We start from the raw sequence: 17,847 nt of genomic DNA on the forward strand, positions 1-17,847 counted from the left end.
CCCATTCCATCAACCACCTTAGAGCAGCGGGAGGAAATTTTGCAAGGTGAAGAGCAACAACTCTTTCCTGCCTTCATGCGCAAAATGCTCTAGTGGCGGCCAGAGGAAAGAAATTTTGCTAGAGGATTATTAGCGGACCAGTGGCTACTTTCGCCATAATTGAATAGGGCCATTTCCAGTTGACAGTCTTGAATTTATAACATAAATACATAGATAGTAGGAATATAATAAGGGGATTGATATGTAGGAAGGCGGTATTGAAAATCCAGGGGTGCACGGACCCAGTAGCTGGGGCCGGCCCCAGAAAATCCAGTTTATGCATAAATTACGTCTTGGCGGTCATAAACATATAAAATCTGCAGAATTATGCACACAATTAGCGTGTTTGCATGGTTTGTAATCCAATTTGGGGTCAGATTGAGTTGGGTCTGGGTACGAGCAACAATTCCCTAAAAAAATAGTTCTCTCTACTAACGAAGCATCTGGGATATAAGCTAGACTATGCTCGAAACAATACACCGTTATATGATATCTCTTAATAGATTATGAACCTGAATCAACTGACTTAGCTCGAGAGTAAAAAGTAGAAAAGGGAAGAGAGAGAAGCATAGCAGAAAAACTAGCTTGGTTATTGATTGAAAGCCGGAAAAAACTAGTTAAAGGGCAGGTTTGCCGGCCTAGATTCGAGAGACATCTCTTAATAACTAATATGCCGTTGCTTAACGGCTATTGTATTGTGCGTGCCATCTTCATGGGGGTGGGATTTATACAACACATTTCCAGCTTCATCCATAAAAGCAATTGAAATCACATCCTCTGTATCTGCCGGGTCGGTTTGTGACTTACGCGACCTAATCCCACTATGTTCGACTATTAGCTTGACAGCGAAATGGAATTGAAGGTTTCTAAAACGAAACGAACTAGATTTGATATCCTTTGACTCTCTCATCCTGGTTCCATATCTGTCAACACTAGAAAATAGTAGAAAGTGGCTTCTCACTCACCTCCTTTTCTTTGGTTTTAACTAATTTCCTCAAAGATGATACCCAGGGTCTAGGAACATGTTCATGTGTGACTTTTCTACCAGCGTGGCAAGCCGTGCAACTGTTGCAGTGAACATTGTTGCAAAAGTTATGCAAAGATAGATAAATAAGGTGGAAGACAATTGCCTAAGATGAATGAAAGTAACAGACCTAATGATGTCCTTAACCGAACGTGGGAAATGGTGTGTTTTTATACACGGATCGATTCTTATAATCAAGCTGTATGTCTCCGGCATCTGCACCAGGATCCTGGTCCTTGCGAGGGGCAGTATATTTGATGTTAATTGATATTAGTATAGAAGCTATCAATTTCAACTTCCTAAATAGGAAGCATTCTGTTATCCCGAAAAGTGGGAACGCAACGCACCTATGGTCTTAGGCTGCTCTACGTAAGACCTTACATTCCAATCATCAATTTGTTGCTAATAAATTAGTCAGTATGCGTTATACTACTGTTGGAAAGCCCACAGTGCTAGCAGAGCTATTGATATACACCGCGATGACAGATGATTCCGCGCTATGACAGATTGTAACTATGAGGAGATTGGGGTCTTTTTTACATAATTTGACCCTTAGCGAATTTGGGACGCAGTATTTAGATACCTGGGGGTTTACAGAACTTCACCAAATTCTACAGGATTATCTTCGCTGATTAAGACGAGATAAACCCTCATTAATTGCACTGATACTCGTAGTAGAACACCGCTCATATGGGCAATTTGGCTGGTTTCGTATGTAGATCCTATTAGACTATGTATGGTGCCGATCGCTGGATGATCGCCATGTGAGCGTCACGGAATTAACTAACTTAAATAGGTTAGTGGCACTTATAGAGGACTAATCATAAATCCAGACCAACCAGAAAGCTGTTTTGAGTAGTCTCGCGGCCTGGCTCGTTCATCTCGTTATCCTCACCTCACTTCTTTGCCATCAAGTGGCACCAAAAACTATCATCATGATTACAGAGATAGCCCTGCTACCTGATACTCTCGCTTTGCAGCGCAATCAGGACCTTATGAGGGAATTTGAGAAGGCACTCGAGATAAATTTAGCAGTCAATTTGACCACTCTCATCCCTGATTCCTATTTTTAAAAATATAGACACACAACCACAAAGTTTAGAAACAAAAATAGCCAAGCTCAATCAAAAAACCGTCAAGGAACTCTAGGACCCCCTTAGAAATGATCCAAAGGTGCACTTGCTTTCGATTTTCCCCCAAACTATGCTCGTCGTTGGCGATTCGCAAGCCAAACCAGTGAAAAAATAGCAAAGCCTGATATAATGGAACAACCGAAAGTTCCAGACTTTCGGATATGTCTTGATAGTGTGGAGATAGCTGAGATCATTTTCCCACTTTCGAAAGATGTGACTACTATGCTAGTGCCCTTCTCGGATTTTTCTAATGGAAATAAGAGTACTGAGTAGCCGCTACTCTTAGTACCGCGACTAATGCTTTGGAACTCCAAAAAGTTATGGAAAAATCCGATACGGGGCATTGTCGTTTAATGCAATTATAATATTATTGCAAAACTTATCACGATAAACGGCAACTACACAGAGTATACGGCCTTACGATACCTTGAAGAATATGTTCTGGAAATTCCTGCTCCTAGACCCTATGCCTTTATCAAATTCGGAACTTTTTATAAGATTTTCATATCCTATATTCCGTCTATGACATTGAGCGAAGCATGGCCGTATCTCTTACACAAAGAGAAGATTTCTATGAAGTATCAGCTAGATGTCATCTTTAGGAAGTTGAGGATTGTGAGGAGATAGATGGCCACTGTCTGGGAAGGTTCGGTAGCGAAGGAGTAAATGGACACGAAACCAATAGAATCGTCAGCACGGCCGCTGGATTTGACCCCCCATCATGGCAGCACTACATACGCCTCTTTCCTCCGCTCTTTTCTCACAGATTCTGTTAAAGGGCTGGCCTTGGCCCATGGTGATATTAGACAAGATAATATCATGGTGAAGCTGAATGAAGACAATATCTGGGTAGTTACTGAGATCATCGACTGGGAAGACAGCGGATTCTATCCGAAGTACCACGAATGTACTCAACTGACCAGGACATTGAGTAACGAGGAAGATAACTGGTATCTCTATTTGCCAGCGAGTATCTCGCCGCTGCAATTTCCGGTACGTTGGCTTGTTGATCGACTTTGGGATATCCATATCAAAACCACCTAGTTGAGTCTCCGTGTTTGAAATTTATTTATATGTGTGCTCCCCTTCCTCTACACCATGGACAGAAACATGGAGTGTCACGGAGTATGACATATATCTGCAGTCAGACTCATTGTTATAGAAATAGCATAAAGATTAAACCAAGATTAGTTTCCTCAATCCGCGATCCTTACAGACTTTCAGCCTATCAGGTCACACCACATCACGTGATATTGTGCTCGTACACTTAGGAAGGCCATTTGCACAGTTAAACTTCGCTATTTCGAATTTTGAGCACAATAATACGACTAAGCCCTTGTCTAATGGTGTTCGGTCCTGATAGTAGTGTTGTAGACATATAATGACTAGTATAATGACTATTCGCGTAGAGCTGGATCTGTCCTACTGTCTAAGTAGCTAGTGAGCTGGCTAATGGCATTTCGTCTAGCACTCAAAATCTGCAGCGATCTGACTTCTTTTCAAGATTTTGACTCTTTGTATGCATAATGTATGTACAACATACTACTCGGCCCCGTAGTCCGATATCTGCCCGCGGGGAGCATGTCATCATTCTGGTCGGTTTTGATTGGTGCTGATTGGTGGGGGGCGATGAGGGGACAAAAGAAAGTTAGTGTCGTTTGCTGAAAAAAAAAAGTAAATCTGATTTCCGATACTCACCTCGTTTATTATTAATATCATCTTGCAAATCTGAGAAGGTGACATATCTGAACTTATATCAACATCCAACTTCATCCTTGAAACGTCTCCATCATGGGTTCCGATTCCCCTACAAGCCCCAGGGCCTCAGCCATTCCGTCCCACATGTTGAACGGCAGCTCCCCGCTGCATCCAACGGGCAGCCGTCATTCTCGTGAGCGCGAGAGTCTCAATACATCCATTCGTTCCTCTTTTGAGCCCAGAATTCCCCTTGAATTTGAATCTCCTCAGACCAAGACCGAGACCAAGACCGAGACCGAGGCCGAGGCCGGAACTGAGACTGGAGCCGCCCCCGCCCAGTCCGTCTCCAGTGCCTCCGTGCCAATTCGCAGCGTCGCGCCAGTGCGGTATGTATACAGCGATATAACCATTAATGATAATGGTGCTTTCGATTCCGTTGCTAATCTCTGCCTAGTCCTACCTTGAATGACCCTCCCCGCGATCCCCGGGATGAGGCCGCCCCATTGACACCTGTAGCCACTGTCAGCCGGCCACAGAGCCCCTACACATTGACCCCTCCTATCGACTTTGACGGTCTCAGCTGGCCTTGTTAGTGATACCACCCCTCTCGGTGGACGCCACTGTATTGGTAAATGTCTCTAATCACCGTCACCTAGGCCCCGGAACAAGACAGCGGAAGGAGTCAACACCGGAGGAGACCGCGGAACGGCTTGAAAAGATGTCAGGAGCTGTCCGAACAATCCTGGAATGTATTGGCGAGGATCCGGAAAGAGAAGGACTTCGTGAGACCCCCATGCGATATGCCAAGGCCATGCTTTATTTCACCAAGGGCTACGAGGAGAATGTTCGCGATTTGGTCAACAACGCTGTTTTCCATGAGGATCACGATGAGTTGGTCATTGTCAAGGACATCGACGTCTTCTCGATGTGCGAACATCACATGGTACCATTCACCGGAAAGGTAAATTGCCGCAGATATCGATACTGTGATTATATTCATTCTAACAATTTACAGATGCATATCGGATACATCCCTGACCGCCGTGTCCTTGGTCTATCAAAGCTGGCTCGTCTGGCAGAGATGTTCTCTCGCAGACTGCAGGTTCAGGAGCGTCTTACCAAGCAAGTTGCGTTGGCGATTTCGGAGGTCCTCCAGCCCCGCGGCGTTGGTGTCGTTATGGAATCTTCCCACCTCTGCATGGTCATGCGCGGTGTGCAGAAGGTTAGCAGCACCACTACTACTAGCTGTATGCTGGGATGTATGCGGTCCAGCGCCAAGACTCGCGAAGAGTTCTTGACTCTGTTGAACCGGAGGTAATGCCCCATCTCGCCAACCAACCTAACACAGGTTGTTGATTTTTGAATTTCTGGAGTTGGTGGCTACCTTTCAACAGGTTTTGAGTGGTTTGCTTTTTTACTTTACATCTTAAGCGTGGATTGGTGTTTCTCTTGTCTTCCCTTCTCTCGGTTCTTCTGCACATACTCAGGCAAATATTTGCCCTGGTATCTTGTCATGTTCCTCGTCCATGAAGCTCACAGCCTTCTTCTACGGGAAATGGCAAACACCCACTTTCTCGACCCATGATGGTCCGAGGAAGAAAATCAACCCCCCTCATTCCCTATCCCATATGCCCTTTCCCCTACCATACTAAAACAATACCTCAAGAGGCCTTTGCTGTACAATCTATTGAGATCTCACTCGATAGTACTAGCAAGGCTGTTTCAACACTTGATCTCATGCCGCTTACGAGCATCCAGTAGGAATTCTGGGTGCTATCCACTTAGATACAATGTATGTATTAGAACCAATGTACTTATTAGAATCAATGTACAATCTCTTTCTAATTAATCTCTCTCTTGTTTCCTCGTTGAGAACAGAAAGACAAAGCTCTGGTAATGGTGTGTTGATGTCCAGCATTGAAAAGTGTCGAGTTGGAAGGCCTACAACTGATTTTTATAGAGCTATCTGGTCTCTCTTAGGGCTTTTATAAGACTACTCAAGTTCTCTAATGCTTCATCAAGGACGAGGAGTAATGTCTACCACCTGCCTAGGTCTTGATGGGCTGTCAGGTAGCTCTGGTCCCTGAGTGACCTCGTCCATTTGAAGATAGGTACTGCCAGAGGCCCCTTCAAACTACACTCCTCAGCGAGGACATAGTTGGCGGTGAATGACTACCAGTTGCACGTGCAAAGGCCTCTCACACGTGCACCCCAGGCTCGCTTGTTGTTTATATCTAGTCCTCTCGCACACACACTCTTCTTTTCCTTCCCATCCCTCTCGTCTCTACTATCCCATCTCTCCATCCATCCATTGAAGTCTCCATTCTAATCTTGCTCTATTCATCTTCATTTCGTCCTACAAACTATTGATTACTTCTACTTGCGCTTCTTGCACGTTTTCTGCTACTTTTTCTACTTGACGCACTTGTGCATCATCTTTCCAATCCTACCTCTCAAGGTCTCTTACCACAACACACGACGCGTCTTCCACGGTCACTAAGGTGATATCGGTATCATCTATCTCTGTAAGTTGTCTGAGTCAATCCTGGTTCCTTGATATGTGCTGTACACAACACTGGGCTCCTATGCATATCACAGGTTTTCTGAATGAAAGTGTGATGTGGCATTTGCTTGTCTATTGTTTACTATCATTATTCTTCCTGCTATGATCTATGAAGAATTATTTGGATGTATGAGGCGCGTCACTAATCAGTTTCCTAAAAAAAGGTTCTCGCGTTCAAACCTATCGAACACCCTACAGTGTACCTGAAGTGTTTGCCCTAACAACACTGAGCACCACAGGTATATGAAACGCGTCTGGTTGAATCAAGCATGCGACTTACTAACGTGGAAGTAAAGGGTCAAATAATTTATTTGAACACAATGGAGAACGACGCTCAGCGCTCGGCCAGTGATGACTCTTCGAGTTCCGGTCTCTCTTCCCAGGATGATGACCACGACCTCGCCCAACCCACTACCATCAATACTACTACCGACACTAGATCCTATTTGCCCTCTAATGTATCCCTTGAAATTCTCCAGGCGCACCTAGACGCTGACGGCTCTGACTCTTCCGATGCTTCTGGACCGCGGGTACATCCCGACTTCTTCGTCCATCTTGAAAATCTACGAAGGGTCAACGAAGCCAATCGAGTCAACGCACGCAGAGATGCTGAAGCCTGGTATGAAGCTGCGATGGGGCACCCGCCTCAGCATCAAGATCCTTTGATGTTCAACGGGTCCCAGCATGAAGCCCCTCAGATGCACGATCAGCCCCAGCATGATGCTCCTTTCATGTTCAACGGGCCCCAGCATCAAGCTTCTCAGACGTACAGTCAGCCCCAGCATGATGCTCCTTTCATGTTCAACGGGTCCCAGCATCAAGCTTCTCAGACGTACAGTCAGCCCCAGGATGGAACTCCTTTCATGTTCAATGGATCTCAGCATCAAGCCTCTCAGATGTACAATCAGCCTCGGCATGATGCTCCTTCTATGTTCAACGGGTCTCAGCATCAGGCTTCTCAGACTCACAGACAGCCCCGGAATGAAATTTCTTTCACGTTCAATGGGTCTCAGTATCAAGTTTCTCGGGCGTCCAACCAGCCCCAGAATGGAGCTTCTTCTTCAGTGCCTAACCAACCCCAGAACGGAAGTTTCCAATTTGCCAACGAAACAAACCAACCTTCGTACCACGCCGGTACCGGAAATGGATTGCAGCCATCGGCGATGGGCATGCGTGAGCGATATGAAACCCAAGATTCCACTGCAGCCGGGCCATCCGAGCCGTCGCTACATGTTCGGTTTGCGACACCTACTCACATTGGTCCTTCTCACCCTAGAGACAATCCTCATCCGCGTCGGCCTCCTTCTCCCTACCCTGTGGGGTTCCGTCGCCCATATGCTTCTGGTCCAAATTACATGTCAAATCCTCCCTTGCCACCGTATCCTTTGCCCTCACCTCCTTTGCCAGCACCTCCTGTACTAGCACCTCCTGTGACAGCACCACTGCACCCGGATTATACCGAACACGGGAACCCTTACAGACTCGCATCTGAGCCAGAATTGCTTCCTGAGGATGCCATCACTCATGGTGAAGAACGCATTGTGCAATCATGGCTCATTCGGCAGCAGCTTATTGCCGGAATTCCTCCTCGGGAAATTCAGCCCATGGCACAAGCACGCGAAAGACAGCACCGAACCCCTCCTTACATCATGCTCAATGAGAGCGGTGCCCATATCATAAGAATTGAACCTGCCCGATTCGAGGGTGCCATGCTTCCTCTCACAGGTCTTCCTTGGCTGCCACAGCGCGCAAATTCTAGCGCGCCAGCCTCATCGGATGCACCCGATGCTTCGGGTATGCCCACTGGTCAAGAAATCGCGACTGGTTCAAGCTTATCTAGTACTCTGAACTCGCCGCTTGACCCAAACTTGTTGACTGCACCAAGCTCCCCGCGCGGCCTAGCTGCCGCCAACTCGCCGGTTGCTTCGCACCTTCCAGCTCCTGCAACCCCACCAACTGTCCCAACTCTCCCGGTTAATTCACGCTTGGCTGAAACTCCAAACTTGCCAGTCACCCCGGACTTTCCGGCTAGTCGAAATGCACTAGCTACTACAACTCTGCTGGCTACTTTCACTCTGCGGCCTGACTCTACTGTTTCGGACCCAACTTCTGTGCCAGAACAAAATTCGGCGAACCCAAATGAGCATGTCGCGGGAAGTCTGAACCCGGATCCGCGTATGGTGGCATTCTTCCAGCCTCTTAGGCTGCATGAAACGACCCATTCCGTCTTGGCTCCCGCGGAAATGCGCGTAGAAGCACCAGGCACAACCCAGGTCGGCGCCAACGAGAACCGTCAAACTTCCGTGGCTACACTGCAGTCGCCGTCGCAGGGCGGCATGCCCCTGACTGTGCAGAACTACACCGATGCTGACTCCATCGGTTCCCCGGGGGCTCCTGGGATGGTCGTGTCTCCCGCCCGCTCTCAGGGCCAAGGGTCCTCTACGGGGACCGACACCGACAACATGCCTTCCCCCGGGGCCCCCCAGCTTGCGCTGGAGAACCGCGACGAGCCCCCCACTCGTCGTGTGCATCGGTTCGCAATCGATGGGGTGGATGAGTCGGCCGAGGTGGGCCGATTCTCTGCGGAAGCCTTTGCTTCCGGTGATCAATCCTCCGGGGGAGGGTTGATCTAAATTTTCAACGTTTGTATGAGTGAGGCCTCTCTGAGGCGAATAGTGCTTACTTCGTGAGCACGAAGTGAACGGCGTGTGAGGGGGTTGTCAATCTCTGAAAAATGAGATGGAGTATATGTAGAGTATTATTGAATAAACTTGTATGATTACAATTGTTTCCCATAGTAAAGCTACTACCAATGCACGTAGAAGCAATTTCTTTGTATGTCGTCGCTTGATCAATGTACCACGGCAGGTCACAGCTGCCTTTACCAATGAGCCTGATACAGAAGATGAGACAAGTTTCCACGCGCGTCGCAGGCGTTTCCTTACCAATAGAGCGCTAGGCAAAAAATAATACTTTGCACTACTGGGGCTAATCCCAAGTCCTGCAATGATAGGACTCTCCATCACATCGACCCTTATGCAGATGTGAACCGTCCTATACAGCTTACCTTGAAGGACTTTGACCCCCTCATACCGCTCCAGCTCGCCTGCCTCGACTTCTGTATCGAGCTCCCGAACCAAGATCGATGCGAGCGAATAGGAGCGCCCACTACTTACTGCTCTAGCTGTACAGGGTCTCGGACTGGATCCAAATTGGGATTAGCCCCTGTAAGAGTAGTGAAATCGCTGTGACAATAGTACTGACACAGATATTGTTGCGAAGTGCGGTCTATTTATGTACATACAGGGTCACGTGGCCTACATGTGACCCCACGCCCAGTTCCGGCACAACTTCAACATGCCCATGACATCAACCTACCTCTTTGCCTTCTCGGTTCCTCGCTAAGCTGATTCGGCGTTGCGGGCATCCCTTTGTGCATACTCCGATAATATATTATGTTGAAACTAATTCCCTAGTTTTTCTGGGGAATGTTCCTTTTTTTCGGGTATGAATGGCCGGATGAGAATGGCCGGGGGTTTGTGTTCCAGCCCATCCCGCTCTATCTCGGGCTGACTTTCAGGCCACGCCCTTGAGTTCCCTGCAACCACATCCATATCATGAGATGTTGCTTTCTCTTAGATTACAAACTGTCGATTTTTGGTCCTGCAATTGATCTTGCTATTTAATATCGGAGGCGGGGTGGGCTGCGCGCAGGGCCTACCAACAGGCCGCACCTTTGGGGGCTTGCGCATTCTACTGCATTGTACTGAATTGGGGTGGAGGAACCATTGTTTTTAGGCTTTTTCTGCCTTGACCTCTCGTACATTGACCTCATTCGGTATGCTTCCCACATTGTCGCCGGCATATTGTTTGGTCAACCGACTTGGAGACCTGGACATCACCAACATGAATTCGCACCCTTGTGTGGCAGGACCATGAAGATGCAGGGCTTGCAAATGTTGGCTTGAAACAACATGGCGAACAGATTTCCGCCCGTGTTCCATCTCTGTCCCGGTGGTATTTGTCCCCTGATAGTCAACCACGAGTCTATCTGTTGTAAATCACGACAAAGCTTCATTCCAACGCGCACTTTTTTCCTGGTTCATGATGACCCGGACTTCGACAACTGACCAATCTACACCTTACAAGACATCGAAGAACTGAATGGCTGGGTGTCATACAGAGCATCAAAGATGTTTGCGACAAAGAATCACAGCGTGTCAATTCGGTCCTTGAAATTGACCAACAGCTCTATGGTCTTGGGAAAGAATGATAAGAGACTCCAGCCATTTATTTGATGGTGTGACCTGATAATCCAACGGGGATTGTCCTGGTGCCCCGGGAATGTTGGCCCATCTGGCCTTGTGCAATACGTAGATAGTTTCATTCGTGGGACAACCCAACGCAGTCTCAGTTTGGCTTTGTCGAAAACAGGCTGCTGTACAAAAGGGCATGGCGAGCACAAAGCAGACAATATGCTAGCAAGCCGGCTAGCATGCCTGTTTTATCCGACACCTGGGCACCACCTGATCAGATCATCACGTGCTAGCAGACACAGACTGGACACATTCGGTATCCAAAAAGAAACTCGGAGAGAGCAAAGGAGAAGTACACGTTGCACTTATCTTCGACATCTGCACGCCATCCCCCAGCATCCAAGTGTCGAATCAAGTTGTAGAGCCGCAACACTGATCAGTCATCAATCCCGAGGTCCATGGGTTTCTGACCTTGAAAAGCCCACCCTCCACGGCCAAGTAGTGTTATTTCTTTACCTGAGAGGTTGAGACAGGTGTATATGATAAATCTGAACTGGTGCGTGTGCCCCATTCAACCCTCCCCTTGCTTATGTTTTCGTTGTTCACCAGCGCTTGATAGTGTACACAGTTCGGATCTGGAAGAACTGTCGTTCCGAGTCCCCCAAACCCGAAAGACTTCCGCCTGCGATCGCAGACACGCTCGAACGCCATCGCTCGCTGCGCTTTCTCATCATTATCTCTACTTCAACGCCTCTTCCAACCACTGGCCGTGCTCACATTATCTATTTCGCCCTGATTGAGCCAGATGCCGTTTGCGACGTCTACATGGCTGGGTCCCGTACGAGTCCGGTGTTAAGAGACCAGTGGAGCGCTGACCCAGACCGTGATCCCCGCGACATGGATAGACGGAGAGGTCGAGGGTCAGGCCGCGATCGAGGGAGAAACAGAGGTCGTGACCGAGGCCGCCCATATCGGCCCAATAACCGCAATTTCGATCGCCTGGGGCGGTCGCCACCACGCGCGTCCCGCTTTGGCCCTGACTCTTCTAACGGCATGGGTGATTTCGCTCCAGATCGATCTCCTCCTCGAGGTTCTCCTCCACCTCGTAACTTTCACAACAACCGTCGACTAGATCCAACCCAACCAGTGACACCAGCCGGTGACTGGAATGCCCATACTTCTGGATCTTTTGACAGAGAAGACCCCGGTCTTCGAAGAGACGAGTCAGCAACCGGACCTCCACAGAAACGGCAAAGGACTCGAAGCCCATCACCGCGTGGCGGTCGTGGCCCTCTCCCTCCCCCGCGTCCAAATTACTCCGATAATTGGGATATCCGGGATCGAAGCCCCTCATTCAAGAAACGAGGTGGCCGCAACCAAGGTCGTGGTGCTCCAAGGAGAAGATCACCACGCCGGGGCCGGGACCGTCGTGGAAAAGACCGTCGTCGTCCAGACATCCCACGCCCGGGAAGGTCTAGATCACCGGTTCATGAACGAGGGTTCCGTCCTTCGCTTGATCGACGGTCTCGCACCCCTGGTGGTGACAATCACAGCGACCACGGATCTCACTATCGGTCGAACTCACAGCACTCAGTACGGTCTGCAACCTCGAGATATTCTGAATCTTCTCGCAGGTCGAGGCGTAACTCGGCGATGAACACAAACCGACCAACCCAATCCGTTGTGGACGATACTGCTCGGCCTGCATCTCCACCGCGCCCGATTCCAAGTTTTGACTCTGATAACCTCGGTCATCTCGGAGAACACCGAGATGAGTTGCCAATACATGCGATGCGCTCTGATGGGAATAATCAGTCTCGCCATCGGCCGTCTCGACCACATCTTGATAGCCGGCCCTATGCAGACGCTCAAAACGGAACAACAGGCTCGTACCCCGGTTCGCCTCAACCACCTTCACCTTACTCCTCAGGAAGAGGAGGATGGTCGGGCCCGCCTCCGTGAGTTTTTGGATTGCTTTCACTTACATGTTACATTCTGAATTATACTAATCCTCTCTTCAAGTCATGCCTCCCCTTACAGGAACGATGACTATTCATCGCAAAATGGAAACTATTATCACAACCAAGGTCAATTTAACGGCCCTGGCAATAATCGCCCGCAATCTCCCTATGGCGGGCCTCCTCACCGAGGTGGCCACTCTGGTGGCGGTCATCGAGGGAACTTTTCAAACCAAGGTCCCGATCGGAGATTTTCTGGCTCTGGCCCTCATCCATACCATAATGGACCCTCACAACGCGGCGCGAGAAGTCATTTCAACAACTTGCAATGGACTGCTTCGGGATCACGAGGCCGTGGGGGACAACATAGTCCTCACCCGGCGCACATGGATGGGTCACAAACTCCCAGTCGACCGCAGTCCCACAATGAACCGCAATCACCCCGAGCCGGCGAAAGTGAACATCATCATTCCCGGCCCCCCACTAGGGATGAAGAGATGAACCAGGCACAACCTCAATCCGCCTGCGGGAATCCCCCATCCATGCCACCCCAAACTCACGAATCCAACGAAACAACGCCGGCAAACAAGGGCGGCAAATTTAGCTTTGCTTTCAAGTCAAAGGCTGCACCTTCTCCCGCCCCAAAGCCAGTACCTGACCTTGCCCAGAGGATGTTGCAGGTCCGCGAACCGGCCCCCCGTGCACCGGAACCACCCCAACAACCTCGCAATCGGTTCACCAATGGGCCATTGCCCAGATTTAAGCCAGACTCAAGGGCTGATCGCCGTGACCGAGATCGTGGACGAAATCGGGATCGAGACCGCAGAGATTTCCGAGAACCACGAGAATTCCGTGATCCACGGGACCGCAGAGATGATCGCCGGTTCGATCAACGTCGTGATCGGCGGCAAGGCGAACGGCCACCGGACAGGCCCTCAGACTGGCCAGATCGTCGCCGTGACCCTTCTCCGGAACCGCCAAGAGAACCATCACCACCCAAGCAAAAGCGGATTCTTACCCGTCCTAAACCACGTCCCACAATTCCCGCTGAGTTCGCTAATGCCGAATCTGTGTACTACCGAAAGCCAGGAAATGAGTCTGTGATCGGCGCTGGGACATATGGAAAAGTGTTCAAAGGAATCCACGTCTATACCCAACGTAAAGTTGCATTGAAGAAGATCCGAATGGAAGGTGAGAAGGATGGCTTCCCTGTCACGGCTGTCAGAGAGATCAAGCTGCTTCAACATCTTCGCAACCATAATGTCGTCAGCCTCCTGGAGGTCATGGTTGAAAAAAACGAATGTTTCATGGTCTTTGAATACCTTTCTCACGATTTGACCGGTCTGATCAATCATCCCACTTTCTCTCTGACTCTGTCACATAAGAAGGATCTGGCGAAGCAAATGTTCGAAGGTCTCAATTACCTTCACCATCGAGGAGTTCTACATCGCGACATTAAAGCAGCCAATATATTGATCAGCAACCGTGGATTGTTGAAGTTTGCCGACTTTGGCCTGGCCCGGTTCTTCTCCAAAAGTCGTCAACTTGACTACACCAACCGTGTCATCACCATCTGGTACCGGCCGCCGGAACTCCTCCTGGGTGAAACCCGATATGGCCCCGCTGTCGACGTGTGGAGCGCCGCTTGCGTTTGCATGGAGATGTTCACCAAAAAGGCTGTTTTCCCCGGTGAAGGTGGCGAATTGAGCCAGATAGACAAAATATACAATGCTTTGGGTACCCCTACCAAGACTGAGTGGCCGGACCTTGTGGAGATGCCCTGGTTCCACCTGATGCGACCCACAGAACGAAGGAAGCGTGTTTTTGAGGACGTATACTGCGATGTGCTGACAACCGGTGCGATGGATCTTATATCCTCGATCTTTCGCTACGACCCTTCAAAGCGGCCGAGTGCGGAGGATGTCCTTAAACATCCATACTTTGTATCGGAGGAACCAACCCCTCATCCGCCGATTGAGTACGTTTTCCCATGCCCCCGTTTGTATATGGCCCCTAATAACCTTTGTCTACAGATTGGAGCACGTTGAAGGCGACTGGCACGAGTTTGAATCTAAGGCGCTCCGTAAGGAAGCTCGGCGCGTCGAGTATCAGAACCAAAAGGATCGCGACAAGCGCAAGGCCGACACATCGGTGCCCAGCAGCGATCGGGATTCCAAACGAACCAAGCAGGATTCAAGTGATCGTGTCTCTGCGCAGTGATGACTCTTGCTTCGCGAATTATTTTATTATTTATTTTCTTGCTGTTTTAATGCATCGGACATGGTTGACATGATTGGTGGACTGGGGATTTACTTTTTCACGAGATTCACTACCCTAGGTACTCGGGGTTCTTTCGGGCTTGTTCTTGTCACATATTGCCCATTGATCAATAAAATTTAGATCAAAGTTATTTGTATGGTCAACTATGGATATCGAAACTGTAGATTCAACAGGTGGATATCATCTAGGTAAGCTAATGCATGTCGGTTCCAGTCCATCGGGCACTAAAAGAGACACCGATATAGCATATCCCAAAATATATTTCAAGGCTCAGACTTTGCCTGTTGACCGCATGCTCGACCAGCCCGTGAGCCCGGAGGCCAAAGTAGTAGGGCGGTTGAGTCCTCGGATTACCAGAGAGCTCAAAAGAGTTTCTTCATTGCGTTGAAATATAGAAATGGAAATAGAGATCGAAATGGATTGCTATTGAATACACGTACCCTATACTACATAGACAAAAGAGACAAAGAAAAGGATGTGCCGTCAATCAGGTCATCAACGTTTCATGGGTGGCTCGTAAGCCCTCGTGATGATGGTTTTAGATGCGATCATTTAATCTCGACACACACATCGGAAACGCCAGTGCTGTAAAAACAATGAGTCGCCAGCGTTGATTTGAGTTGGTGGTCTTGATATAAGAAGAAAAGAAGAAGAAGAAGACAAAAGCGAAAAACGAAAGAAAAAGGGAAAACTGGAAAAAAGACGGTGCGGGCTGCAGGCGAAAATGGGGCTGGCCGGGCGCTGATTGGCCAGGACAGCTGCTCCTCCAAACTGCAGTCGAGTCTCCGATTCATGTCGACACTTTTCCCCTTCACCTGATTCCCCCTCTATACCTCTGTTTGTCTGTTTCTCTATTGCTTCTTTTTACTCAAGCCTCATTACCCCCATAGTTCGATTCTTCCCGCTTTCTTTGTTTTCTTCTTTACCTGCATTACTCCCGAATTTCTTCTTCTTCGGAATTTCCCATCGGCCACTATACTACGTCACTGACACAATAGCGCCGACGTCTCCTTTCGCTGTGTAACGCTTCTTACGGATCCCCTTCTTTCCCCCCTGATGACCGCTCGTGTCTCGGGCAGTCTTCTCACCCGCCGCGATGGATAATGCAAACCTGTGGACCCGCCGGACAAAGTTAGTCGTGTGCCCCTCCTCACCCAGGTGACCATTGTAACTTATATGGCGGTTGTTTCTTCTCATTAGCTCGTCCAAGTTGTCCCTGTCAACGTCCGGAGCGGACGCGAAAGACGGTGCCCGTGTCGAACTGCCCCGCCTATCGAAGCGCTTCGGACCCGACAGCTCGCATGGCCGCTCGAATCCATTCAACGCAATATCCCCATTGTCCGGCGGAGTTTCTTCGCCATCCACCAATGCATCCTCCGCTTTTGGCCTGGGGTCCGGCGCATTCGCCTCATTCGGTGCGCCGAAGACTCCCGGTGGCTCCGAGTTGAAAACACCCGGACGGGAGTCGCACTTGGAACACGACGAGGCCACTCGCAAGGCCTTTGAGAACCACTCCGTTGCTGCTCCTGGTGAGCACCCGTTGAAGTCTACATGGATTGTCTGGTATCGCCCTCCGACACCCAAATACTCCGACTACGAAAAGTCCACCGTGCCACTCGCTTCGATATCTTCCGTAGAGAGCTTCTGGGCAGTATACTCTCATCTTAAACGCCCTTCGCTTCTTCCCACGGTTTCCGACTACCACATCTTCAAGAAGGGGATTCGCCCCGTCTGGGAAGATGAGGCGAACAAGCGGGGAGGTAAGTGGATCGTACGTTTCAAGAAGGGGGTTTCCGATCGTTACTGGGAGGATCTCCTCCTGGCGATGGTTGGGGACCAGTTTGCGGAGGCTGGGGATGAAGTCTGCGGCGCTGTGCTGAGCGTCCGAGGCGGCGAAGATGTTTTGAGTGTTTGGACGAGGATTGACGGGGGGCGCAACATCAAGATCAGGTATGTAAAAAAGTCTGTTTTAACTCATCATATTACCGGTATATCTAACTTGGTTGCAGAGAAACGATCAAGCGCCTGCTTTCTTTCCCGGCAGACACTAACATCATCTGGAAGAGCCACGACGATAGCATTGCACAGCGCTCTGCCATCGATCAGGCTCGCCACGACAAGACTGCCACTGGCACGGGTCATCAAGAACGGCGGCGTACAGGTCAAGATGACTCGGATAAGGTCAAAGTGCCTGTGGCCCTATAAGAGGATCCAAGATTCCAGCTGGCCTTGGCCCCTGTATAGTAAACCCGAAAAAAAAACCTTCAATCACGAATCATTGGGACGCGTTTGGGTCTTAGGGCGGTGGGGCATCGAGGCGAACTAAGCGGTTTGGTTTGATTATTTATGCTCTGTGCTATGTGTTTTTCTTTTTTTTTTTGTGTCTGCCGAGCTTATGCGTGATGTTTTCCTTTATGTACGCAACATGAATGCAGCATTGGCTGCAATTGGTTTTCTCGCCTGGTTTGTGTGGTGACTTGATTCGTTTGATGTGAAGTAGAGCCCTTTTCACTTGGACTTGGCCGAGCTTAGCGTCAGGGCTCTGACAGATACTCCGACTAGAACTATGTATGCACAAGCCAAACAAAGGTAATAGTGCATGGTCCGGGGATCTGGGTACAAGAACCAATGTGCAAGCTAGAAGCCCTGATAAGTATGTATTGGGTTGTATTCACGCTATTGGGTATTAGGGCATTGTGCTATTGTGTTGAATAGTATCAATCCAAAAGGTATGAACAAAGTGAATCATTCAACAATACAACTGACTTATCTATTCATCTATTGATTGATCTATTGATCTATTCCAAGATAGTTAGTTAGTTATCAAGAATGAAACCTGCATGCCTAAAGCCTCAGGCGCCAACCAATGCTCACCGCCCTAGGACCAGATGACGAT

At 49.1% G+C, this 17,847-nt stretch overlaps 5 protein-coding genes across 5 annotated transcripts; all 5 read left to right on the forward strand.

The window, feature by feature from the left end:
* Nucleotides 1-3,987: 3,987 nt before the first annotated feature.
* On the forward strand, nt 3,988-5,212 carry LCP9604111_6403 (GTP cyclohydrolase I; the record flags this gene model as incomplete). The annotated part of the gene is made up of 4 exons (XM_039074321.1): nt 3,988-4,280; nt 4,349-4,482; nt 4,551-4,855; nt 4,910-5,212. 4 exons carry the CDS (start codon nt 3,988-3,990, stop codon nt 5,210-5,212), a joined length of 1,035 nt encoding a protein of 344 aa, XP_038927453.1.
* A 1,565-nt stretch (nt 5,213-6,777) lies between these two features.
* On the forward strand, nt 6,778-9,090 carry LCP9604111_6404 (uncharacterized protein; the record flags this gene model as incomplete). Its single annotated transcript, XM_039074322.1, has 1 exon — nt 6,778-9,090. One exon carries the CDS (start codon nt 6,778-6,780, stop codon nt 9,088-9,090), a length of 2,313 nt encoding a protein of 770 aa, XP_038927454.1.
* Nucleotides 9,091-11,252: 2,162 nt separating this feature from the next.
* On the forward strand, nt 11,253-13,172 carry LCP9604111_6405 (uncharacterized protein; the record flags this gene model as incomplete). The annotated part of the gene is made up of 7 exons (XM_039074323.1): nt 11,253-11,269; nt 11,333-11,340; nt 11,408-11,551; nt 11,619-11,818; nt 11,870-12,306; nt 12,529-12,671; nt 12,736-13,172. The coding sequence occupies 7 exons, from the start codon at nt 11,253-11,255 to the stop codon at nt 13,170-13,172; spliced, it is 1,386 nt and encodes a 461-aa protein (XP_038927455.1).
* A 41-nt stretch (nt 13,173-13,213) lies between these two features.
* LCP9604111_6406 (putative protein kinase) lies at nt 13,214-14,891 on the forward strand (the record flags this gene model as incomplete). Its single annotated transcript, XM_039074324.1, has 2 exons — nt 13,214-14,649; nt 14,705-14,891. 2 exons carry the CDS (start codon nt 13,214-13,216, stop codon nt 14,889-14,891), a joined length of 1,623 nt encoding a protein of 540 aa, XP_038927456.1.
* A 1,156-nt stretch (nt 14,892-16,047) lies between these two features.
* On the forward strand, nt 16,048-17,156 carry LCP9604111_6407 (eukaryotic translation initiation factor 4E; the record flags this gene model as incomplete). The annotated part of the gene is made up of 3 exons (XM_039074325.1): nt 16,048-16,082; nt 16,152-16,901; nt 16,961-17,156. 3 exons carry the CDS (start codon nt 16,048-16,050, stop codon nt 17,154-17,156), a joined length of 981 nt encoding a protein of 326 aa, XP_038927457.1.
* Nucleotides 17,157-17,847: the final 691 nt, after the last annotated feature.

The sequence above is a fragment of the Penicillium roqueforti genome (assembly GCF_015533775.1).
Source record: "Penicillium roqueforti strain LCP96 04111 chromosome Unknown scaffold_17, whole genome shotgun sequence".
Lineage (NCBI taxonomy): Eukaryota > Fungi > Ascomycota > Eurotiomycetes > Eurotiales > Aspergillaceae > Penicillium > Penicillium roqueforti.